The sequence below is a fragment of the Uloborus diversus genome, chromosome 5, assembly GCF_026930045.1.
Source record: "Uloborus diversus isolate 005 chromosome 5, Udiv.v.3.1, whole genome shotgun sequence".
NCBI classification, from domain to species: domain Eukaryota; kingdom Metazoa; phylum Arthropoda; class Arachnida; order Araneae; family Uloboridae; genus Uloborus; species Uloborus diversus.
Window position 1 is genome coordinate 113,954,836 of NC_072735.1, and position 26,582 is coordinate 113,981,417.

General features: G+C 33.4%; 2 protein-coding genes across 2 annotated transcripts in view; one reads left to right on the top strand and one right to left on the bottom strand.

The window, feature by feature from the left end:
• LOC129221988 (calcium-activated chloride channel regulator 4A-like) overlaps nucleotides 1–19,414 on the bottom strand; it is an 80,249-nt gene extending 60,835 nt beyond the window's left edge. Inside the window, exon 1 of the mRNA XM_054856397.1 lies at nucleotides 19,132–19,414. Within this exon, the coding sequence (XP_054712372.1) occupies nucleotides 19,132–19,281 (150 nt within the window). The 5' untranslated portion in view covers nucleotides 19,282–19,414. The remainder of the gene's footprint in view (nucleotides 1–19,131) is intronic.
• A 4,787-nt stretch (nucleotides 19,415–24,201) lies between these two features.
• LOC129222622 (ragulator complex protein LAMTOR4-like) overlaps nucleotides 24,202–26,582 on the top strand; it is a 32,064-nt gene continuing 29,683 nt past the window's right edge. The window contains exon 1 of the mRNA XM_054857147.1: nucleotides 24,202–24,320. The gene's annotated coding sequence lies outside the window, so the exon portion shown is untranslated. The remainder of the gene's footprint in view (nucleotides 24,321–26,582) is intronic.

Below are 26,582 nucleotides of genomic sequence, written 5' to 3' on the forward strand. Positions count from 1 at the left end.
TTTTTTTTTTTTGGCTGATTGAAAGTAAACATTTTAAATCTCTAAATAAAAGTGTTTCTTGCTGTTATATTTTTTGCGAAAAGGCATAGTAGATTGTTAATCTTTGAAAATACGATTAAAATTTTTACAAGAATAAGTTTTCTTGACTACTTAGAAATCTGGAAACATTCATTACTCCTTTCGGGATTTCATTTCTAATAATAATAAATATAAATTACTTAATTTATTTTATTAGGATCTCATCCAACAAATTGAGATTATTGCAAGTTTCTTGTAAAAACATTTCGGGTAAAACAAACTGATTGATATGTCTAGCCTAAGTATAATGATTACGCACTAAAAATCTATGTTGCTATTCCAATGAGTGAAAAATGCGGAAATCACCGGGGGGAGGGGGGTATACATCATCTGGGAGCCAAAAATTCTTCACGTGTATGTCAATGATTCTGCTTTTAAACACAGTAAATTGGTATACTCTCCAATCATGTATATTATTCCATGATAAAGTCAACAGGTTTTTAGTGGTATTTTATTAGACTCATTCTTCAAATAAAAATATTCTATTTTTCATATATGTTTTTCAATGCCACCCCAGACAATGTACGACGAAGAGAATATCGAAGAGTATCAGCAGGGACAATTGGTGTCATAATCAAATCCATCAATTTTTCTGCTTGTACTATTTGATTAATTTGATTCATCTGAAGGTGTATGGTAGGTAAGTTATCAAGCAAAATTTTCACTTAAAATATATTTAAGTAATAAATACAAATTAAAAAAATAATAGTTTTTGAATGGTTAACTATTTTTATAATATATATTATTTTAAACATAGGATAAGAAAAACGAGAATGAAATTTCAGTAAAATATGTAAAAATGAGAAACGAAAAAATAGCGCAACGAAAAATCAAGAACCGAAAGTTCTGTAAAGATACAGAAAATTTAAAAACGGAAAAATAGATGAACGAAAAATTTAAAAACGGAAAAATAGATCAACGGAAAGAAGAGAAATGGAATTTTCGTTAAATCACGGAAAATTTATAAATGGATGAACAGAACTAAACGGAGAAATGAGAAATGGAACTTCTGTTAAGTGACGGGAAATAATTTAACGGAAACGTAATATTTACGGCAACTTTGCTGCCGGTACTTTATCCGTTATAGTTGCCGTAAATATTACGTTTACGTTCAATGACTTTCCGTGATTTAACAGAAGTTCTATTTCTTATTTCTCCGTAGTTGTAGTTTTCCGTTTATAAATTTCTCGTGACTGAACGAAAATTCCATTTCTTATTTTTCCGTTCATTTACGATCTTTCTGTGTTTTAACAGAATTTACGTTCCTTATTTTTTCATTGCGATATTTTTTCCATTTCTCACTTTCCCGTATTTAAGTAAAAAGATTTTATTTTCAAAAAATATTTAAAAAGTTATGTCAAGTATTGACTTTTCGTTTCATTAAAAATTTAGTTCTTTAAAATGATATATAATACAGATATAGTTAACTGTTCTAAAATTATTACTTTTTTTAATTTGCATTTGTTACTCAAAGATTTTTTAAATTAACATCTGGAGAGAGAACTTACCTAACACCCCAAGCATCCATTTGCTGACCAAAACTTTTTATATCAACTTCAGATGAGTCAAATTAATCAAATAGTACTAGCAGAAAAATTGATGGATTTGAATAGGACACCAATTATCCCTGCTGATACTGTTCGATATTCCCTTCGTCGTACCATGTCTGGGGTGGCATGGAAAAACATACATGAAAAATATGATATTTTTATTTGCAGAATGTGTCAAATAAAATGCTATTAAAAACAGGTTGACGTTATCATATAATAATATACCTGATAGAGAGTACCGCTTATCTATTGTGTTTAAAAACAGAATCATTGTGACATGCACGTGAAGAATTTTTGGTTCAGATGCTACATCCCCCCCCCCCCCCAATGATATCCAAATTTTTCACTCATTGGAATCGCAACATAGATTTTTAGTACATAATCATTATTACTTAAGCATATACCAATATCAATCATTTCGTTTTACCCGAACTGTTTTTCCACGAAACTTGCAATAATCTCAAATAAGTTATTGGATAAGATCTTAATAAATTAAAATAAGTACTTATTGTTGCCAAAACTTTCATTGTATATATCAAAGATCAACAATACACCTTTATTTAGAGATTTAAAATAGTTACTTTCAGTATTAAAAACTGTGAAGTGAATTCCCCCCCCCCAAAAAAAAAACTGAGTTATTTTTTCTATCTTGCTCGCACACCACGATAATCTCCGGTATAGATACGAAATGGCATTTAGCGTATTAATGACTTTCAAGAATGCGTAAGAGCAATAAAAAATAACTCTATAATAGTTGTATAAATTCTAAATAAACTATCATCGGAATTCTATCAAATGCATATTAAAAAGGAAAATACATTTGTATATTAACATGTACAAAGATATTCAACAACACTTACATATGACCAGCTGTGCTAAATGCATCTGGATACAGCTAATCCAATAGGTTTTATTTTAAATTGATAACACGAGATCCTTAAACTATTGTCACTGCTAGAGCACACAATATGACTAACGAATAGAATTGTTCAAAGTATTGAGCAAAATATTAAAACCACAAAAATTTTCTAATACTGACTCAGTAAAACCCGCATCAAATCACCAGGGCGATCAAAACACATCTGCCAGTCTAAAAATGGCGCGAGCTTTTTCCAAACCTACAAAGCTCAAAGGCGTATAAACAATTTCGGCAAACGAGTATATTACTCTCCAGACATGAAATAGCAAGCTTTCTATTTTGTCTACAGCATCTGAGTTGGTTGGTATTCTAAATATGCTTTTAATTAGCAAAATGTAACAGTGCGATTAATAAGCACTATCAATAAGTGATGTTTATCATGACTTGAAGACTAATCGGAGCGAAGTACAGCACAACGGCAACCCTAGAAATGGAAAAATTCCGTTTTCGTCGGGATGTTTACGTTTTTGTAAGGAAAAAATACATTTTGAAGCATTACAGAAATATTCTGTTAAAATCAGTCAGAAAACTACCTGAATTTTCAGGGTTTTTTTTTAACAGTGTATGAGCCAAACCACAATACACTGTTAAAAAAAACTGAAAATTCAGGTGGTTTTCTGACTGATTTTAACAGAATATTTCTGTAATGCTTCAAAACGTATTTTTTCCTTACAATAACAGAAACATCACGAAAAGAAGTAACGAAAACGGAATTTTTCCATCTCTAGGGTTGCCCCTGTGCTGTACTTCGCTATGATTAGCCTTCAAGTCATGATAAACATCACTTTTGATAGTGCTTATAATTCGCACTGTTACATTTTGCTAATTAAAAGCATATTTAGAATAACAACTCCGATGCTGTAGGCAAAATAGATAGCTTGCTATTTCATGTCTGGAGAGTAATAGTACTCGTATGTCAAAATTGTTTATACGCCTTTGAGCTTTGTAGGTTTGGAAAAATGTCGGCGCCATTTTTAGACTGGCAGATGTGTTTTGATCGTCCTGGTGATTTGATGTGGGTTTTACTGAGTCAGTATTAGAATATCCTTGTGGTTTTAATATTTTGCTCACTACTTTGAACAATTCTATTCGTTAGTCATATTGTGTGTTCTAGAGCGGTGAGAATAGTTTTAGGATCTCGTATTATCCATTTCAAATAAAGGCTATTTATTGGATTACTTGTATCCAGATGCAATGGAGATACTTAAATTTAGCACCGCTGGTCACATGTAAGTATTGTTGAATATCTTTGTACATGTTAATATACAAATGTATTTTTCTTGTTAATATGCATTTGATAGAATTCCGATGTTAGCTTATTTAGAATTTATAGAACTATTATAAAGTTATTTTTTTATTGCTCTAACGCATTGCATTCTTGGAAGTCATTAACGCTAAATGCCGTATCTACCGGAGAGGTGTGCGGGCAAGATAGGAAAAATTACTTATTTTTTTCTGGGGTTTTTTTTTCGCTTCACAGTTTGGAATACTGAAAGTCACTATTTTAAATCTCTAAATAAAGGTGTATTAATGTTCTTTGAAAATACAATGAAAGTTTTGGCAACAATAAGTACTTAATTCAATTTGTTAGGCTCTTATCCAACAACTTATTTGAGATTATTGCAAGTTTCTTGGAAAAACAGTTCAGGTAAAAGGAACTGATTGATATTGATATGCTTAAGTATGATGATTATGTACTAAAAATCTAAGTTACGATTCCAATGAGTGAAAAATTGGGATATCGTTGGGGGGGGGGGAGGCATGCAGCATCTGAATTAAAAATTCTTCACGTGCATGTCAATGATTCTGTTTTTAAATACAATAGATATGCTGTACTCTCTATCAGGTATATTATTAAATGATAACGTCAACCTGTTTTTAATAGTATTTTATTTGACATATTCTGCAAATAAAAATATCATATTTTTCATATATGTTTTTCCATGCCACCCCAGACACTGTACGATGAAGGGAATATCGAACAGTATCAGCAGGGATAATTGGTGTCATATTAAAATCCATCAATTTTTCTGCTAGTACTATTTGATTAATTTGATTCATCTGAAGTTGATATAAAAAGTTTTGATCACGGATGCTCGGAATAGAAATTATGTTAGGTAAGTTCTCTGTCCAGTTGTTAATTTAAAAAATCTTTGAGTAACAAATGCAAATAAAAAAAAGTAATAATTTTAGAACAGTTAACTATATCTGTATTATATATCATTTTAAAGAACTAAATTTTTGATGAAATGAAAAGTCAATACTTGACATAACTTTTTAAATATTTTTTTGAAAATAAAATCTTTTTACTTAAATACGGGAAAGTGAGAAATGGAAAAAATATCACAATGAAAAAATAAGGAACGTAAATTCTGTTAAAACACAGAAAGATCGTAAATGAACGGAAAAATAAGAAACGGAATTTTCGTTCAGTCACGGGAAATTTATAAACGGAAAACTACAACTACGGAGAAATAAGAAATGGAACTTCTGTTAAATCACGGAAAGTCATTGAACTTAAACGTAATATTTACGGCAACTTTGCTGCCGGTACTTTCTCCGTTATTTTCAGGAAATTTTTTTAACAGTGTATTTAAAGCTGTAGGTTTCCCCAGCTGTACCCATACTTTGTGCTCAGCTTGCATAACAAAAGGTAAGTGCATAAGATGGTCGGCCGTTCGGGTTACAATCAAAGAGCTGTGCTTTCTCCGTAAGTAAAAAACAATAACATGTGCTTAAAAAATCGCTCTAATTGATCCTGAATCATCTTTCTCTTCACTGTTAAAAAAATTTCCTGAAAATAACGGAGAAAGTACCGGCAGCAAAGTTGCCGTAAATATTACGTTTACGTTCAATGACTTTCCGTGATTTAACAGAAGTTCCATTTCTTATTTCTCCGTAGTTGTAGTTTTCCGTTTATAAATTTCTCGTGACTGAACGAAAATTCCATTTCTTATTTTTCCGTTCATTTACGATCTTTCTGTGTTTTAACAGAATTTACGTTCCTTATTTTTTCATTGCGGTATTTTTTCCATTTCTCACTTTCCCGTATTTAAGTAAAAAGATTTTATTTTCAAAAAATATTTAAAAAGTTATGTCAAGTATTGACTTTTCGTTTCATTAAAAATTTAGTTCTTTAAAATGATGTATAATACAAATATAGTTAACTGTTCTAAAATTATTACTTTTTTTTATTTGCATTTGTTACTCAGCAATACACCTTTATTTAGAGATTTAAATAGTTACTTTCAGTATTCCAAACTGTGAAGCGAATCACCCCCCCCCCCCCAAAAAAAAAAACTGAGTGATTTTTCCTATCTTGCTCGCACACCACGATAATCTCCGGTATAGATACGAAATGGCATTTAGCGTATTAATGACTTTCAAGAATGCGTAAGAGCAATAAAAAATAACTCTATAATAGTTGTATAAATTCTAAATAAACTATCATCGGAATTCTATCAAATGCATATTAACAAGGAAAACACATTTGTATATTAACATGTACAAAGATATTCAACAACACTTACATATGACCAGCGGTGCTAAATGCATCTGGATACAGCTAATCCAATAGGTTTTATTTTAAATTGATAACACGAGATCCTTAAACTATTCTCACTGCTCGAGCACACAATATGACTAACGAATAGAATTGTTCAAAGTATTGAGCAAAATATTAAAACCACAAAAATATTCTAATACTGACTCAGTAAAACCCACATCAAATCACCAGGGCGATCAAAACACATCTGCCAGTCTAAAAATGGCGCGAACTTTTTCCAAACCTACAAAGCTCAAAGGCGTATAAACAATTTCGACATACGAGTATATTACTCTCCAGTCATGAAATAGCAACCTATCTATTTTGTCTACAGCATCTGAGTTGTTATTCTAAATATGCTTTTAATTAGCAAAATGTAACAGTGTGATTAATAAGCACTATCAATAAGTGATGTTTATCATGACTTGAAGACTAATCGGAGCAAAGTACAGCACAGCGGCAACCCTAGAAATGGAAAAATTCCGTTTTCGTCGGGATGTTTACGTTTTTGTAAGGAAAAAATACATTTTGAAGCATTACAGAAATATTCTGTTAAAATCAGTCAGAAAACTACCTGAATTTTCAGTTTTTTTTTTAACAGTGTATGAGCCAAATCACAATATAAAGCTGTAGGTTTCCCCAGCTGTACCCATACTTTATGCTCAGCTTGCATAACAAAAGGTAAGTGCATAAGATGGTCGGCCGTTCGGGTTACAATCAAAGAGCTGTGTTTTCTCTGTAAGTAAAAAACAATAACATGTGCTTAAAAAATCGCTCTAATTGATCCTGAATCATCTTTCTCTTTAAATGCTCCTCAGCTTACAGCAAGCAAAGACCGTCTCGAAAATAACTTTCCAACGGATCTTTGTCAGTCAGTCGTTGCAGTTCACCAACAATTAGCTTTTAACACCCTCAGATCTGTCTGATACAACAGTGGTCCCCAAAGTTCCCTACAAAGTGATATTTATTACATGAATAATTTTTCTTCCCAAACAGGTTCATGTTGTCCATGTTGGAATCAAACACGAAATTATTGCTGAGTATAGTACCACCACCACAACACATAACAATGCTCCGTACCATGCCAATACTACTACTGCAAATGGCACGTAACTGCTACCCATCGATACCACTTCCACCACCGTATCCCCACCATGGTCAACACAGAGTCTTCTCCAAATACGGGAGGTTGATATGCCGCACCTTGTACACTTGAAAAGGTTAGCTTTTCAACAGAGTTTGAGCTGTCACAGCTGATACAATAAGACTGAATCATTCGGGCAGTATTAGGTGTGTTTGTACTTTCCATAGATTTCAAACTAAAAAAAAATCTCCATCTATCATTTTCTCTTTCTCTGCCAAATATTTTTTGGAGGACATAGGGTAATATCCCCAGTAATTGGCACGGCACCAGTAATTGGCACTTCCAACAAAAATGTCTTAAAAAAAGACTCGTATCCAATTTTTTTAAAAAAGAAGGCTATATACCAACTGAATGTACATTAATTTTAAAGATTATTACTTCAATTCATATTACTAAATGACAGCAGTTCATAGGAAAGAGAAACAATTGTGGCTTGTGTCAAATCAGCCATTTTTGTTGCAAAAACTTCTTCTCTGGCTTAAGGGAAGCATTCACATAAATCCATTAAAATCTGACTTAAATTATATTTTAAATTTTCGTTGTCAAAAGTTTTGTTTAGTTAAAAGGTGTTACTTTAATTGTGTAGAAGTATATTTTCGTCCCTATTTGCAATTTTAAAATAATGATGGGTGCCATTTACTGGTGCTTCAATTTTGCTAGTCCCCAGTAATTGACATGTGTGCCAAGTACTGGGGAAATAGCGTCATTTCCGCGATAAAGCTGTGTGAAGTGTCATTATCTTCAGTTTTTTGCGTTGATTACGAATATGATAAAGCGGAAATTGAAATCGATAGCTTTTGTACAGTAATTGTCAAAAAAAAAGCATCAAAATCATCAATTTTTGAAGCTTTTTGTCAATTGGAGTGACTTTCACCAGAAAAAAATCCAAATGAAAGTTAGTGAGTAATTAGTTTTATGCTGGGGGCTCCGTCCTCTGCTCGATTCGCTCGCTAACCCCCATTCGCCACCCACGGTATCTCAATGCCGCCTGCAGCGGGTGGTTTTTCAAGAGAAAGAAAACCGACTTGTTGCATTTGATAAATAAAAAAGAGGAAAACTTATGCAAAATGTATGCTATATGAGTTTTTAACTATACTTGGGGCAAACCTAACTTGGTAGCATTCGTAAAATCAAAACTGTAAACCGAAGGATGAAACAGCATTAATTTCAATATCTTTTCCATGGAATATTCCAAATTTATGTTTTTATTTCTCTAAAATACTTTTCCAACGTGAAGAAGAGTGATTTAGGATTAATTTATATAAAACTAGTGGTACCCGCACGGCTTTGCCCGTAATAGAAAAATTAAAAGGTCTTTTGGTTCGCCTGTGTGGCGAATTTTCTCTCCAGTTGGCTTGTACCCATGTTACGGTTCCACGTTATGATAATTTCGTATCTCGCCAATTGGCTTGTGCCCATGTTACGGTTCCACGTTATAATAATTTCGTAATTTACTCGTCCATCTTATGATAGTTTTGTTCTTAAAATTGGAATAGGAAAAGAACTACATCGAATTTTCGAAAAATCGCTTCGAGGTGCACACCCCCATGCTACAAACTCATTTTGTGCCAAATTTCATGAAAATCGGTTGAACGGTCTAGGCGCTATGCGCGTCACAGAGATACTGACAGACAGACAGAAATCCGGACAGAGAGAGATCCGGACAGAGAGAGATCCGGACAGAGGGAGATCCAGGCAGAGAAACTTCCAGGTTTATTATTAGTAAAGATAAAGAAGAAGAAAGATAAACACATTCTTCCTCATATTATCAAATTTATATGAAAAATGGGCTTAAAATTGGAATAGAAAAAGAGCAAAATCGAATTTTTGAAAAATTGCTTCGAGGTGCACACCCTCATGCTACAAACTAACTTTGTGCCAAATTTCATGAAAATCGGCTGAACGGTCTAGGCGCTATGCGCGTCACAGTGATCCTGACAGATAGAGATCCGGATAGAGAGAGATCCTGACAGACAGACATCCAGACAGAGAGACTTTCTGCTTTATTATTAGTGAAGATTACCTACTTTACATTATCATTACTCATGTTTCTTATGATGATAAAATTTGTATGTAATTTATAAGTAAAAAATAAAGTGATTTTCCAGTTCTATTAACATGTGCCAATTACTAGATCACAAGGTGTCATACACTGGGGTATCAGGTGCCAATTACTGGGGATTTTGGTAACTTTTTATATACATATTTTTATAAAAGCATCGATTCAAATATTTTTGATTTTAGTGAACAAAAGAGATGCACAGACGTGCACTCTTTGAGACATAAATATTTGCAAGAGAGTATTTTTTTTCTAAGTACTGAAAACAGAGGTAAGTTTAAGGACAAACTCTTAAAGTGCCAATTACTGGGATCTTTACCCTATTCTTCTTTCAAAATAATCCTGAGTGGATATCCAAAATTCTTTAATGAAAGTTGAACCAATAAATCTTCATTAGCATTTTTTGTTTGCTGTGAGCATCGAGTATGGGGCTAACTTTCCTCTGTGGAAATGAAAGTGAAAATATGTAATGTATGTATGGCACCTGGACTGCAAAATTAATGTAAGTGAGCATAAGAAGCACGATCCTGCATTAATGGTATGGTAAAAGTTTTTGTAAAAAGTACAATACTTTACTTTAAAGAGGAATCATGATATAGATACATTTACGGGGGGGGGGGGCAAGAAATAACTTCTAAGTTCAAAATCAATATGAATATATTATTTCGTCTAATGTATTTACAAATTTTCAAAGTGGCTACCTTTAGACTTAATACAGAGCTTTAAACGTGTCGAAAAATTTTTGGGTATGGGCCACAACTCACTTACTGATATTTTATCCCATCCCTTGCATTAGGATTTCTTTAGGGATGCCAAAGTTTTATGAGGTTTAGCACACACCCTTGTCTCCAAGACGGATCAAACGGAATAATCCATTGGATTCAAATCTCTGGAATGTACGGTGGTCTTTCTTGAGCTCCAATGAAGTCAAGAAAATGTGTCTTGCACCAATCTTAAGTGTTTAGCTCTGTGTGCAGGTGCGGACTCCTGTTGAAAAGTCTACCTTTTGTTTCCAAAGAACTTTTGTTACCAAGGTAAGACAATATCTTCTAAAATGAGTTTGAGATATGTTTCTTGAGTCATTTCATCCAGGGACGTAACTAGAGGGGGGGCAAACGGAGCTTGTGCCCCGGGCGCCAGATTTTAGGGGCGCTAAACTGACAAAGTAAATGCTCAAATTAATTTTTGTAAAAAAAAAAAGAAAAAGAAAGAAATTATTAGAAGTCCAAAAGAAAAAAAAACTCAGTGCGAGCGCAGGCAGAAAGCTTGCATGGTTTAATGTGGATAAAGAGTGGTAAAGATAGACCGAAAGAGAGCGAGGAGGGCGCAGTAAACAGCATGAAAGTATTTTCTTAGAATGACTAGTACTTGTTATAACTTATTTAAATAACCTGCCTCTCGGAGAAGGAATATAGAAACAAAGCTATGGGAAGTACAAAACAGCGGAAATGCTCATATGTCATTTTTCTACAATTAAACGTCATAAAGCTGCCAACATGATGACTTCCTCTCATTTACAGTGACGAGAGCTTGTCTACCCCACTGGCCTAAGGGAAAATCGTTACACTGTTCATTGGTCTAGTTTAGTTTACAATTTTTCTCATTCTTGGTGAAAAATCTCGCACTATAATAATAGAGATTCGATTTAAAGTGCGAGAGGCTGCCCATTTTTCTTTAGAAAATACTACGGTATTTAGAGATAAATTCAGCTAAAATGAGAAATTTTAGACTTAGTTTCGACATATTTTTGCCACCTACACAATATTTTAAATATGCTTAAATCATCTATTTCAATTAATGTGTTAGAAATCAACTATTTTTTACATCTCTCTTAATTTTGCTTTGGTACTTTTGATGCATATTTATATTTACAGTAGAAACTCATTTATCTGGCCCCCGTTTATCCAGACCTCCGGCTTATCCGGATCAAATTTGTAGAGTTAAAAAATATATTCACTGAAAAGATAATTCTAAATTATTTGAAGTAAGAACGAAACTAAAAATGTGCCAACTATTCGCTTATTTTGATTAAATACACAACTGCTATATATAAGTCGTGCAATAAATTATAGTCATCTTATAAACAACGTGACGTATTTGGAGTGTCAGTCTGACACCACTGCATCTGAACTATTAATGACCAAGTATTTGCGAGTAACAACCCTATGTAATTTTGCTGCAAAAAATCGTTTTTTGCTGCTAATAAAAGATATTTCTTCTTATTTGCGAAGTAATTACTGTTTATTATCCGTACTATCCGGATTTTCGTTTATTCAAATTGCCTTCGGTTCAAGTTAGTATAGATAAATAAGGTTGTACTGTAAATGGAAATAACCTGAGAAGAAACTCACTAAAAACATGTAATGCTAATATGTTTAAGATTTGTGTTTTTAAAAAAGGTTAGTAGAAAGAGTTCTGATATCAAGCACATTAGGTATCTGTTTTTCTAAAAAATGTTTTTCAGATGTATACTACATGCCAGAGGTGGGGAACGTGCGTCCTTAATAAAAAAAATAGCTCTTTTAATAATTAATATTTAACTATACAGATTACGACAATTTAAAATGTGTTGAATATAAAATTTTCAGGATAATGTTAAAATAAGACAATCTGTTCGATTCGAGCTATTGAAGTTGTCGGTTTAAAGTCTATATACTAAGTATTAGCAATATTCAATTAATTTCACGTGAGAAACAAAAACAAATAGCCCACTAAATTTTTCATCGGAGTTGAAATTATTTCACACGTTATTCGGACATATTGCTGAATACTGTTATTTTTCTTACAAATTTCTTCATAGTAGTATAATATAAATACTTAAAAATAAATAATTGAAAAAATTTCTGTTTTATTGTTTTCATTTGAAGCGGTAATTTTAAATTCGCATCTCGATACATTTTAAAAAAAAATAACGTCAAAGAAATTGTGAAAAGATGCCTGTGGCGGGCCTGCGTCTAGAAGACCTCAGAGCACCTACAGCATTAAAATTTTGTACAAAATTACTTCGAGCCCCAAGGATTTAAACTTGGGGTTGTTTACTTGAAATTTCTAATTAGTTTTTTTTTTTTTTTTTTTTGTAATTTGCACATACCTTAATATTTCATGTTGTTCCAAAAAGACTTTTTCTGCATCAAATAAAGCTTGTAACAATTTTGTCAATAAATTAGAACAGCAGATATAAGGGTTTCTATTTAAGCAAAAAGACCTATGCTCAGTCCGGAGCTAAACAGCAAAATGTATTACAACAGACCACGAACTTAAAAGCAGTTTTTCAAACGTACAAAACTGCCGTTTGGCAATGCTCAGGAGCCCCTCTAGCACCAGCACCTATAGCTGTGCAAGTTGGTTCAAGTTAGTTTGGAACGAGGGAAAATGCTCTTCTAAGCGATTTTTTTTTCTTCTTCAAATATCATCTCATTTATGCATATTTCTATCAAATTATTTTTATATTTTCGGGTAGGAGTGGGATTGTGTTCAAAAAATTAGCTCTTCACTTAAACTCTATTTTCTATGGGAAGGAAAGGAGAATTTTCACTTTGTTCGAAACGGAACTCGTAACGTGTTTTTCAATCTGATTCTTTCTGACAGACGATTTAAATCTTCGCGAATCAAATAAGGTTGCGAAGTAATCTTCGGGGGTTGGTATGCGTCAGCGAGCAGAGGACAGAGCCACCTGATAAAAAAAATAATGCAACAAGTTGTTAATTACTCCTTTGTGGAAATACATAAAAGTTTTCCTTGAAAAACTTCGTATGTAAAATAATAAATAAAATATTTAATGATTTTTACCCACTATCGGAATTTTAAAAAAAAAGGCAATCCAGTGATAAACCTGCATAAAAACTTATAATTACGTAAAAGTAGCATTTATAGGCTTATCAACACATGCGGCCTCCTTATCACTGCCCAATTTAAATTTATGTTTTTAAAATAATTTTTTTGATATTTATTTTTTATGGGGGGTGGGGGGCGCCGAAGCGAGGTCTTGCCCCTGCTCGAAAAAGACCTAGTTACGTCCCTGATTTCATCCTCTGATCAACAAAACAAATGGTGTTTTCCCACTATCACATATTCCACCCTAAACCAGGGATCGATTTACACATCTGGGTGCCGGGCACTGACAGATATGGTGCCCTCCCCCCCCACACACACACAAAAAATATGAAGGTAAGTGTTGGATATTATTTTGATAGAAAGAAAACTTTAAAATATCAATTTCATACGAAAAAAGTTAATAATTAAGATGTTTTGCAAAGAAATCATTTAAGATAAATCTAAAATAATTTTATGGTTTTCATGTTAGAAAATTTTTTACAGTCGCAGATGGAAAAACTGTGATACAAATTGTAAAGGTAAATCATGACGTGCTTTCTGCGCATCAATGATTCTTTACATATTTTCTCCTTTGTTTTCTTGTTGTAAATTCATCTATAATGTCCTCATAATCAAGTTTTAGGTCAAACTTCCTTCTATTGATAACAGAGCTAATAAAGATAATTTACCATCAGAAATGAGAGTACGTAAATGACACTTAATTCTTTTCAATAGCGAAAATGATCGTTCTCCACAACAATTAGCTAATATGCTTTCATTTAATAAAAAAAATTGTCAAATGACAAAATTTTTTTGTTTCCTTTAGTTAGAGGCCCCGAACACTGGTCCCTAAAAAAAATTGATGACAGACATTTGGTGACCCCTTTCCTTAGGTGCCCCGGGCCCGGGCCCCGAATATGCCCTGCCGTAAATCAGTCCCTGCCCCAAACCATTACAGATTGGGGTCGTCGAAGCCGTTCAGCAATGTAAGAAGAACTTGGAGACAAGGGTGTGTGCTAAACCTCATAAAACTTTGGCATCCCTAAGGAAATTGTTATGCAAGGAATGGAATGAAATATCAGTAAGTGAGTTGCGGCCCATAGCCGAAAATTTTGTGACACGTTTAAAGCTCTGTGTTCTGTGCTGTGGTTAAAGGTAGCCATTTTGAAAATTTGTAAATACATATATTAGACGGAATAATGTATACATATTTATTTTGAAATTTGGTAGCAATATTTTCATCAGCATTAAAATTATAATATATTACGTGTATCAAAGTTATTTTTATCACTCTGTACTTCAAATACAAACATTATATTAAGAAATTAAGATATACAGTACAATCTCGTTTATCCGCACTAACTGGGACCAAAGGCATTCCAGATAAACGACAATTCGGAAAATCTGTGTAACAAGGGTAATAAACAAAATACATTCGTAAATAAGCACACTTCTTTTATTACGGCTAAAAACGATGATTTGTAACAAAACTACATATAGGGTTGGTTGGGGTAAGTGGGAAAACAGAACAGTTCGTTTTTGAAACCTTATACAAAAGTTTTGAAACAAAACAATTTAAACTTATTGTCTTATTTTATCTTGGACATTATTTAGAAACAAAAGTTCATCATTATTTTCTGAAATAATGCTTTACATATTCTTAACGATTATATTTTTTAAAAATTCGGATTTTTGTCCCACTTACCCCATACTAAGAGGTAAGTGGGTCACCCCCCTTTTATTGAAACTTAAATGAAGCCTACATCTAAAAAAGGGGTAAGGGGATCTTACATGATAAAGTATGTAAATTTTTAGTGTGAATTATCTTCTTGTAAATACATTCATTAATGAGATATTTACTGTCTTTTAAATCCGTATCACGGAAAATTTTAAAACAAAAAACAAAACTATTTCATTTGAAATTTATTGAAAGCCTATAGGTATATATTTTACTTTTACGTATAAAGGTGTGTTGAATGAACGTAATACATTTGATTAAGATCAATTTTGGCAAATTAACCAAAACTATTAAATTGGAAAAGAAATTTGAAACACAAAATGACTGCGTCCATGCAAAGTTGGCAAAGGAAGAACCATTATCACTTCATCCTTAGTAATTATTCCAACATCTTCTGTACAATGCATAATCACCAGCTTTAGCAGTTTTTGTAACTGAAATATCAATTCCTAATAAGTCATCATAGTTATCTTGCATTTGACTAATACAAATATTTCATCAGAGAGAGAGTTGCTTTTGATTTTCAATTCCTCACTATAGTGGGGGAACCCACTTACCCCATAGTGAGGTGACCCACTTACCCCTTATAGCGAGCCCTTCTCTAAAACAGTTATCTTTACTAATAATAAAGCGGAAAGTATCTCTGGCTGGATGTCTGGATGTGTGTAGGATGTTTGTAGGATGTCTGTGACATACGCATAGCGCATAGACCGTACGGCCGATTTTCATGAAATTTGGCACAAAGTTAGTTTGTTGCATGGGGGTGTGCACCTCGAAGCGATTTTTCGAAAATTCGATTTTATTCTTTTTCTATTTCAATTTTAAGAACATTTTCCGGAGCAAAATTATCATAAGATGGACGAGTAAATTACGAAATTATCATGACGTGGAATGGGAGAGCGAATATGCATAGCCAATTGGCGAGAAATTCGGCATCCATTATTTGTAAATATACAGGCGAACAGAATGATCTTTTAATTTTCAACTACGGGCAAAGCCCTGCGGGTACCACTGGTTAATAATATTTATTCAAAAATTATTTTTACAGTATCCACTTTAAGTCAAACTGTGCATGAAGGCTTAATAATCATAAAAAAAAAAATAATAAAAACTAACCGGGGAACACTTTTTTGAAAAATGTTGATTAAACTCGTAAAAAAAATTTTCAGATTTTTTTTTTTTTTCTTTTTCTTTTTTTTTTTTTTTTTTGACTAAATTATATGACCTAGAAAAAATTTCCACGAAACCCAAATATATGCAAAACCAATCACTGTGATGAATTATGACATGATTAATGTAAAAAAAAGTATAAAAACCATATGCATATTTCAGTCTTAGGGGGGTAACCCACTTCCCCCAACCAACCTTAATTGTCACTTGCAAACACTTCATCATTACAGTTTAGCTGCAGTGATGTCGGACTGACGCACCAAATGCGCCACGTTGTTTGTTAGATGACTATAATTTATTGCACTACCTATGCAGGAATTGTACATTTAATCAAAATAAAAAGCGAATATTATTATAGCTTATTTATAGTTCCGTTCTTGCTATAGAAATTTAGTTACTATTTGAGTGAATACATTTTTTAAACTCTATTTGATCCGGATAAACGGTGGCCGAATACACAAGAACATATTGTAATTTTTTTAAGGTGAGACATGTTCCCTGAAAAAAAATTTATAATTCGAAACATTCCGTGTGATTGCTAAGTCAGAAAATTGCTGCTCTTCATCCACCGATTTAACATTTCTTATCTCTTGATATTTAAAAAAAGTAAGGTCATAGACAATTCTGAAAGGAAGTTTGTGGCGGGCCTGCGTACTGCCTCATCGCACCTACAACCTTGAAATTTTGAACAAAATTACTTCGAGCCCCGATGGTTTCCAATTAGGGTTTTGTTTTTCAATTTTCGATTTTTTTTTTCTCTTTTTCTTTTTCTGTATTAATTTTTCAAGCTCAAATTTCTCGTAAATTGCCTGTTAAGAAGGTGAAAATTACTTGCACATAATTATATTATATATCATTGTAAAGGGTGGAATTTTCCGCGTTCTACGCACTTTGTTTCGTTGCTCTAACTTAATTACGGCGGGAGTTATTTGCGGTTTTAACTCGGATTTTTTTAGGCTTAGCTGAAATTTAGGCACTACTTTCTTCATTAAATCTAACAGTAAAAAGGGAAGGAATTGTCCCACAGTTTTCTTTTTGCACCACTGGAAAGAGTGGCTTTTTTTACTCCAGATAAAACTCGACCCATGGTCGAAAAACTAAGCTTCTGTCTCCAAAGGAAAAAAAGTTACAAGCCGATCAAGTTCGAAAAAACTCATCTCCATTCAAATTATTGATGTTTTATTTAACTTTGCCATATATTGTTACGTCTTTTAGATTCGCTTGTTTCTTCTTTTTTATTCTCAAACTTTAAAGGATTCGATTTTAACGGAAAATCTTAGGCTCAACTCAATTCAAGCCCCGAGCTAAAGAGCATAATATATTACCGAGACCATGAATATACAAAACTGCAGTTTTGCAATGCTGAGGAGCCCTTTAGCCCTTACGGCTCTGCAAGTTGTTACAAGTTATTTTGAAACCCAGAGAAGGGGTGCTTTTTGTTCCAAAGGAAACTACTCGTAATGCGTTTCTAATCTGTTTCTTTTTAATTAACGATTTAAATCTTTACGAAATCAAATAAGATTGCGAAGCAATCTTCGGATGTTCGTGAGCGTCAGGGAGCAGGGGCGTAGTCCTCTAGTAATAGAAAAAAAAAAGATTACTGATTTATTATTTAAACTTTCATTAAACTTGCACCACATTTGAAAGATGCTGTTATAGGTTATTCTTATGAAATATGTTTTTTCACCAGTCTTAAAAATTACCATCAATTAATCATTTCTTCAATTGATTCTTCATTACATTGTGTATAATCAAGTATCAGTGGTTTGTACATACGGAATTTAAGAATGATTTTAAATTGTTTTAATTTGAAACAAGGCAAATATTTAGTGTTCCAATTATTAGGCGACAACATGTGCCTTAAGGGGGGCGGGGTTAACGTCAAAAAATTCTCTTATTTTACGATTTTTTTTATTTTTTATTTATTTATTTATTTTTTTAACGGTTTTATTAAATTTATTAAAACCTTTCGTGCACTATTTTGTGCATTTTTAAGAATATTCTACAAATTTTTGATAAAAAAATATCCTTAGACAAGCCGGTAACAGAGCTTTTCCGAGAGCACCCTTGGAGAAAGATGATTTGCCGTGTTCACTGTATCTCAGCTGACATTTATCTGAAATCAAATTTCATTTGAATTTAGTAAAAGTATTAATTAATCCTCCTCTCTACGTTCTCAGATTTTTTTTTCTTTGACTCTCAAATTGTTGACGGCCATTTGAAGTTAAAGGTGCTATTTTACATGAAAAATTCCGCTATTTTTTTAGTAAAAAACCCATAAAAAAAACTCAAACTCAGCGTAATGGGGAGGTTTTTTTAAATGCAGAATGTGTGTACTAAATTTAAAATGAATGAACGCATTTAAAGTTTTAGAAGCCATAAAGCATCAATTCCAGCTCCAGAGAAGACAGTCCCTGTAGCTGCTTCGATCTCCTAAGCCTCTTATTTTTATTATTATTTATTTATATTATATTTTACTAACCCCAAGCAAGCAACACTAACATTCTAAGCTTCCGCAGCTGTCAGAACTGCTGCATTCTTCGGCAGCTGTCGGAGCTACAGTTTGAAGGAGCGGAGACTGAATACTTCATAACTTTGGGAGTTTTGCTCGAAACGACTTGAAATTTTGGGAATATGTTTTTGAAATTTCTTACCACAAGAGGAAACAAAAAGGAAAAAAAAATAACTATTTTAAAACTGCAATCCTCTCCCCCCCCCCCTAAAATCGGGCTGAGGTGCAACAACAATATAAAATATCAGTTAAATTATATCTGTCACCTAAAAATAATTATAGAAATAAATCATTTTGAAAAAAAAAAAAGCGCCAAGAGAGCTTGTTTTTCTTTCTTTTTTTTATGTCTCAACATTTTTTATGGTTCATTGTGTCTACTCTCTTTCAGCCATATTCGAAAATGAACGTTGAATCTGGTATTGTGCTTTGCTATATTGAATTCGACAGTCAAGAAACTATGATTTTTTAATTTATTTTTTTGTGTATGTGTGCGTGTGTGTTTGGGCATGATTTGTACTACTCTTTTGAAAATGACCCATATTCAAACGCTTCATTAAAAACTGCTTTTTGACATTAATTTCTTTATAAATGATTGTTGACTTACCTTCAGCTTTTCAAAGTCAAGACGAGGTAGCTGAACCTTTGGGGAAAATGATATTGATATTCCTTTATAGGCATTGTTTTGGATGTAAGCACACTTCACACACGTTATCACAGAAACAGTGAAGATGATAAATGGTAAGTAATGGTTCATGATTACGAGCTAAGTCATCTTGATGACACAGGAGCATTTAAAACTGCATTAAAAGTGAAAATTACCGCCTGAATCGAAAAAAAAAAAACATACTGCGACAGAAAAATAAGTGTATACAGTCAGAGATATTGTGATGTCTCCTTCCAAAAGCCTCAATTAGCGCTTTCTATAAAAGACAGGTTGTAAAAGAGATAAGCATGGATTTGTTGTCATGGCAATGGATAAGCTCCCATATCTGTGAAAATACCATGTTTATACTTTCTGTGAATTCAAGTCCCCAATTTTCAGCAAATGTTTTATATTTTCATCCTTATCTGTCATTTCCTGTGTTTGAGAGTTTAAAATGAATTGAGGTCGTAAATACTGCAAGTGTTTCCTTGGATTTTTTTAATTTTTTGTTTTTAAAAGAAGTTCTATGTTTTGAATGTCTTGAATAAACGCTCTTTTGTAGGGCGGTTATGTACTTCGAACGAAAAGTTGATTTTGGCACCAGTCTATAATATTTGAGTCATTATAATTCTTCGGCAGGGGCGGACTGGCCAGCCGCCCCATCGGATCAATGCGCCCTCAAGTCTGGCCACCTTTTTTTTTTTTTGCCTCCCCCCCCCCCTTCCCCGCGCAGCTCACCATAATGTTGGACGATATCAGAATTTTAGTACCACAATAGATCGCTCTCCAAATATCGGTATTTTCGATATATCGATATATTTAGGTCGTTAAATTCACCATTTTATGGTGGGGGGGGGGGAGACTGCAAAGATAAACAAAATGCAATGCCTATTACATTATATAGGCGTCCCTCGTATAACACGGTACTTATACAACACAACTTGTTTTTAAACACTACATGGTGTTGATGTAAGACGAATTTTAAAAGAAGGAATTTCCTTTTCGTTCAATACATTGTTAAAAAATGTATGATAATAATTGTAATTCGCAACTCCAATAAACAATAGGGGGCGCTGCAGTCACTGTCTAATGGTGGATGAAAAAGGTAAAACAAACAAATGCCGTAACTTATAACTTGCTTCGACGCTTAGTGAATGACAGTAATTTTTCTTCGTGTTTGTGGAAAGCTTTCTTTTCTATTCCTTTGAAGTTACATTACATCACAAACTGTTTGAAGCCTGTAATTTAATCCAAAGAAAACACGTGGAATGGAATGTTTTACCTTTTTCTTTAGTATTTTATAATCACCGCAAGGCAGCGTATTCGAGCTCTGGAGTTGCGAATAAGTTTTTACTTTGTTTTATTAAACTTTTACGAAAAATTGTCTCTCTTCGGCTCAAAAGTTCGGTTTCTCCGCGTATCAATAATTTTTAACTTTTAAATACACACTTTATTTTTCTTATCAGTGTTCTAAAAACAAAAAGATGAATATTATTTTGTTTCCAATGCATTGCAAGAAAATGACATTCGCAACTCCAGAGCTCGAATACGCTGCATGGCGGTGATTAACAATACTAAAGAAAAAGGTAAAACATTCCATTCCACTCGTTTTCTTTGGGGAAAAATACAGGCTTCATGCAGTTTTTGGTGCAATGTAATTTCAGAAGAATAGAAAAGAAAGCTTCTCACAAACACGATGAAAAATTACGGTCATTCACTAAGCATCAAAGCAATTTATACGTAACGGCGTGCGTTTGTTTTACCTTTTACATCCGCCATTAGACAGTGGCTGCAGCGACCCCTATAGTTTGCTGGAGATGCGAATCAGGATTAAACATAAGCTAAATTTTGCAAACGATAAATGAAAAATCTAGTCGAAACAAAATATGAAATAAAATAAATAAAAATAATGGGGTCGTTTCCAAAATTTTAAAAGTATTTTTTCCTGAAAGAACATGCTTAAAAACATAGGATCTAACAATTTTTTTAAATAATTTGTTAAAGTTTAATGTTAAAAAAAATACCTAAATCGGTGCGCTTTCATTGTTTACATTCCTTGCCAGTGACATCACAAAATGATGAAACGCCATTCTGTGCTGCCATTCACAGAGCAAAATATTGAATTCGCATCTTTACTCACGTGTATTGGCAGCGATATGATTGATAGCAAGCGTAGAGCGCAATTTTAATTCGGTTCTTGATTATTATAACGTGGAAACGCGGTACAAAATGCGCCATAGAGCATCATTTGTGACGTCATCGAGACCACGCCTTTTTTTGCAAAATCAGACATTTAAAAAAATTAATTAAAAAATATCTGTTGGAAAAATTAAAGAATTTTCGGAGTCCATGTTTTTTTTTTTTTCTTTTGAGCAATCACGATTGCTTTTTGTTCTCACTTGACCGTTTTGATGTGCTATGATTTTATTCCTCCCCCCCCCCGCCAGCACCACCGTCGGACGGCCGTCCACGATGCTGCTCATCAAGCGAAAGCCGTCCCCAGGTTACGTCACTTACTTGCCTACCTTTACACATACACACAACTGCCCACATAAACATCCCCCCTCACACAAGCACACAAGCACATAACTACTCACACACACACACACACACACAAACACACATGCCTACACACACATACACATACCCCCCAAATACAAACATACCCCCCCCACACACACAAACACACACGCCTACATACACACACTCGTGATTGCGAAAAACATAATTTGAATTCAAGATGTCAAAATTCAAATTAATTTTTAATTTTTTGCTTATTCTATCAATTTTAGTGACTAAAAGTACTAGTTTTGACTGAAGAAAACAACCCCATTCTATTTATTTTATTTTACGTTTTGTTTTGTTGTTGTTGCTCAGACGAACTTTATTCTTATAGAAAAGCTCAGTTTTTTTTTTTTTTTTTTTTCTTATTTGCAACTCCAGCGCTCGAATACGCGTACCTTGCGGTGATTTACAAAATCAAAGAAAAAGGTAAAACATTGCGTTCCACGTTTGTCTGTTGGTAAACATTAGGCAGTTTGTTATGAGTATTTATTGACGCATTCGATGTGTCTTAGATTGCTTTCAGCAACAGAAATTGTTTCGTCTCTTAAATGGTATTCTCGAGCTTCCCGAAACGCAATTTTAGACGATCTTCGGTAATTTTAAAGGAACGAGGGTTCGGAGGTCCTCCCCCCGGAAAATTTTCAAAATTGAACTCCTGAAACACAATTGTAGGTCACCTTTGATGACCTGAAGAGAAGAGATGGGTTTCCGGGGCTCTCCCGGCTTTTTTTTTTTTTTTTTGAAAATCAAAGTTTTAAAACAACAAATTTGGGAAGAGATAGGGTTCAGAACTTTGTCCCAGAATTTCTCAAAATCGAAGTTTCAAACCGGCAATTTTAAGCAATTTTTGGACATATTAGGGTGAAGGAGGTTTTTTGGACTCTCTCCCAGAATGTTTCTGAAATTGATGTTTAAAAACGCAATAGGCAATCTTTGGTGGAAGTAAAAGGAAATTATTTGATTATGGGACCCCCTTTTCCCCACTTTCTTGGTTGTCTCTACCTTTTATTTATTTTGAAGAAAAAAAAAATGTAAGAAAACTTAGCAGGTAATATATTAACAATTGCTGCCCAAAAAATTTAAATCTTAAAACAAAGTAGCTTGCATTTATTTTCTTTACATTTGGGAGGTCAGGAGTTGGGGGCTATTCCCCACGTCAGGACCTGTTTATTGAATAGACCAACTTGGTCGTGGCCTAGAGCCCCTCGTATTGGAGGGCCTCGAAACTGCGAAAACTGTCTTAGCAAATGGCAAAAATTGTCATGTTTGGCTACAAGAAGACCCCGAAAAAGTACTTGACCTACGATCTCTGATATCTTAATCGCGGGACCTAGGCCAATTGTTTCTGGGGCCCTATAGAGGAACAATGTAAGTCCAGAAACAATATAAGCATTAAAAACTAAGTCTGATTAACGGAAAAATTTAACAAAATTTGAATAAAAACAAAGCTCAAAAATTTTTGGGATCCTTTCGCCCCCCCCCCCTCCCCACTTCGCCCTACCAATCCAGATCTTACCCAAAAAGTTCTCTTGGCAGTCATTTTCATGACTCCGGTACGGTCAGCACTTTTTCCTTCTTTTTCTTTTCGTTCAGGAATTTTCCCTTCTTTCTGTGGCAGGTGGCCCAAAGAGGGCAAGATGATACTTTTTGCACCGAGCCAAAGTTTGGTTTTCGCGTAGGGAAGTTGGGCCGTGGGTCCCTTCTCTCTACTCAAGGCCTGTTTACTGAATAGGCCTACTAGGTCGTTAGAGCCCCTGCTATTTGGGGACCCCAAATGGCTGAAACTGTTTTAGCAAATGACAAAAATTGTAATGTTAGGTTACATGAGGGTCCGAAAAAAGAGTTTGGCCAAGGGCCTCCATTATCTGAATCGGGGGCCCTAGGTCTTGGGTTTTAGGGGTCCCCAGAACCATTATAAGATTTTTAAACTAAGTTTGACTTTCGGAAAAAATTTAATGAAATCAAAGCTCAAAAGTCTTCGGAGTCCCTTTCGACTCCGCACCCCCCCCCCCCCCGCGTTGCGGGGTCTTGCGGCACGTAGTCACGCCACTACGAAATGAGGGGAACCCCCTCATTTCGTAGCGCCCGGGGCGTTTGCCCCGCTAGCTCGTCTCTTCGAATGGCCCTGACCGAGATATTTTTTTTTAAATACCGCTTTGAAAAGCACCTCCTGAGTTTCAAATTAACTTTTACTAACTTGCACAGAAGGTGTTAAGAGGTTCCTGAGCATTATCCTATGCCTTATGTAAGCTGTTAAAATTGAAACAAGCTTTATTTGATGCATTGAAATTTACAAAAAAAAAGAAGAAAAAAAAACGCTCCGGAGTGCAAACCATTGGAGCAAATAGGTAGGGACTCTACAAATAGGGACTCTAGGTCAAATTACCCGCAGACGGCTTAGGAGTTTACTACTCCAGATTTTTCTTGTGTTGCATTAAGAATGCATAGGCATAGCTGTGACCGAAAGTAGCGGGATCATGTGATGATGATGATGAAAACAATGAAAAAAGTTGGAAAATCTTGATTGTCAGGAAAGAAATTGAACATTTAATCTGTCAGATAAAAAAAAATTTACTTACCGAAAAGTAAGTTTGAAGGTTTTCCTACAATCAACTTACTGTTCTTTTAGTTTTCTGAAGTTAGTTCTTCATCATTTTCTGTTTCCGTAAAATATAGTCATTTTAGAAAAATTAAAAAAATTAGCGAAACCTCTTCAAAAACTTATTATTTCTTTAAATACGACGACTTTTGTTAAACTAAACTGAACGATTTAAATAAAATTCATTTTCATATTATCTGACACCCTAAGGGGCCACAAAGCACAAACATTTTGAGTTAGGCGGGCGTTATGTTGTTACCGAGGTTCCATAGTTTCATTTCTTAAAACGCTTTCATACTTACCTCTCAAGTTATAAAAGCCCATTTCATTATTTATGTGTTTTTTTGAAAGGTTACTCACTAAAAATAGTTTTAATTCATATACCTTATGAGAAATAATCCATAATTTTTGAAAAGAGGCAAGAGCTCCTTCTCAGCTAGGTCTATTAAAGAGGAATGGCTTGCTCACACATGTTCAAAAAACTTGTTGTAGTGCCGAGGGCCCTAGACCAAATTCTATTTTTAGGGCCCCTTTATTCAAAGGGCAATTCCATGAAAAGTGAAACCAGTAGGTCAAAATTTCATATTGCAGTTATTTTGCTATATTATACATCATTGTAAAGCTTAAAATGTGTATTTTCAGAATATTGCATTGCTTTCTTAATAAAAATTAAATAATAAATTTTTTTCCTCGATGGAAGTATGATAGTCGGGTCTACAAAATAATCAGAAAAAAAATACCCCATTTTCAAACGCTTATTTCTAATAGCAAAATAAAAATAAGCAAAATTAATTGCAGTACAGCTGAAACTATTAACATGATACTATAATAACATGCATTTATTTTAATTTTTTTACAAAATAAAATTAGGCAATTTAAATTGTAAAAAAATGAAGTTCAATGTTATGTCCGTAACAAAAATTTAGGAAAAGTTGACGTTACTTCCTAAAAAATCAAAATTAAAAGAAATCCTTTTTTGTCCTTTTAGCAATTTGTCAGAGTAATTGTTTACCATAGTTTAAAACATTAGAATTTCTTTAGATTTTAAAAAAATGGCGTTACAGACGTAACATTTTTCGTTACGGACGTAACAAAAAGCAGCACGTTACGTCCGTAACACATGTATATTTCCAATTTAAGAAAAAAAAAATACAGGATGTGCAGAAAATATAGGGTATGACATGTAATATGATATATCAAAACTTCCGATACTGTGATTTTCAAAATTTTATAAATATTAGTGAATTTTCATTTTTTAAAATTATTGAAATACACATCGTCGCCTCAGAGCAACATTAAGACATCTAATCCTAGGAATAACACTAAGATATCCTACTGTTGCTCTGAGGTTTACTTCTCAAGGTAAGATTTTTTTTCCTCCAAATCATGTAATAAATTCAATTAATAATTCTAGATTAGCAATTAATGCTTAATAACGTGCATAAGAATATTCTAGAGGGTTCCTTAATTTCTCAAACTTTGTTTCATAAATGCACTATAACACAAAAAAAGTGTTCTCCAAGTAGTTTTTTGTGAAAATTACTTGATCATTTAACACGATGAAATCCAAAGCATTTTGTGCATAATTTTCATTAATAAAGTTTTTTTTTTTTTTCAAAAAAAATTATATTACATATATTAATTATAGTTTTTCTTTTCAAACTTCTATCATCCTGAAAGTATAGCCAAATTGATATTACTTCTTATTTAAAAACTAACTGAGAGATAAAAATTTGTCCTGCTTAATAGTTTAAACCAAAGTTACTAAGTTACTTTTTATTGTTATTTACTCTCTACAAAAAATATTTAAATTACTGTTACATTGATGCGTTGAATATTTTATAATTTTAAAACTTAAATTAAAAAGCATAATTAGGTTAGAGTTAAAAGTATTAAAAATTAAACTAGCTACATCTAGTTTTAATTTAATTTATTTAAAGCACATTTAGTTTTGAAGCAAGATTTAGATTACTTAGGCAAATGTTGGCCAAAATGCATTTTTCCAATGTCAGTTTCGACCGTGTTTTTCCACCTTTGGCATAAATGTGCCAATTCTATTAAAAAGCGATCGAAATCAAAGGCAACTGTTAAACTTTAAATGAAATTTGGCAGTTAATATGTTTGTTGAGAGATAGAGAAAATCATCGAAAATTCTCAAACTGTAAAAGTACTTTCCATTCCAAAAACTAAGTTGGAATGGGGGCAGGGCTCATAGTCCTCCTATATCTCCTATATTTCCTATATTTTC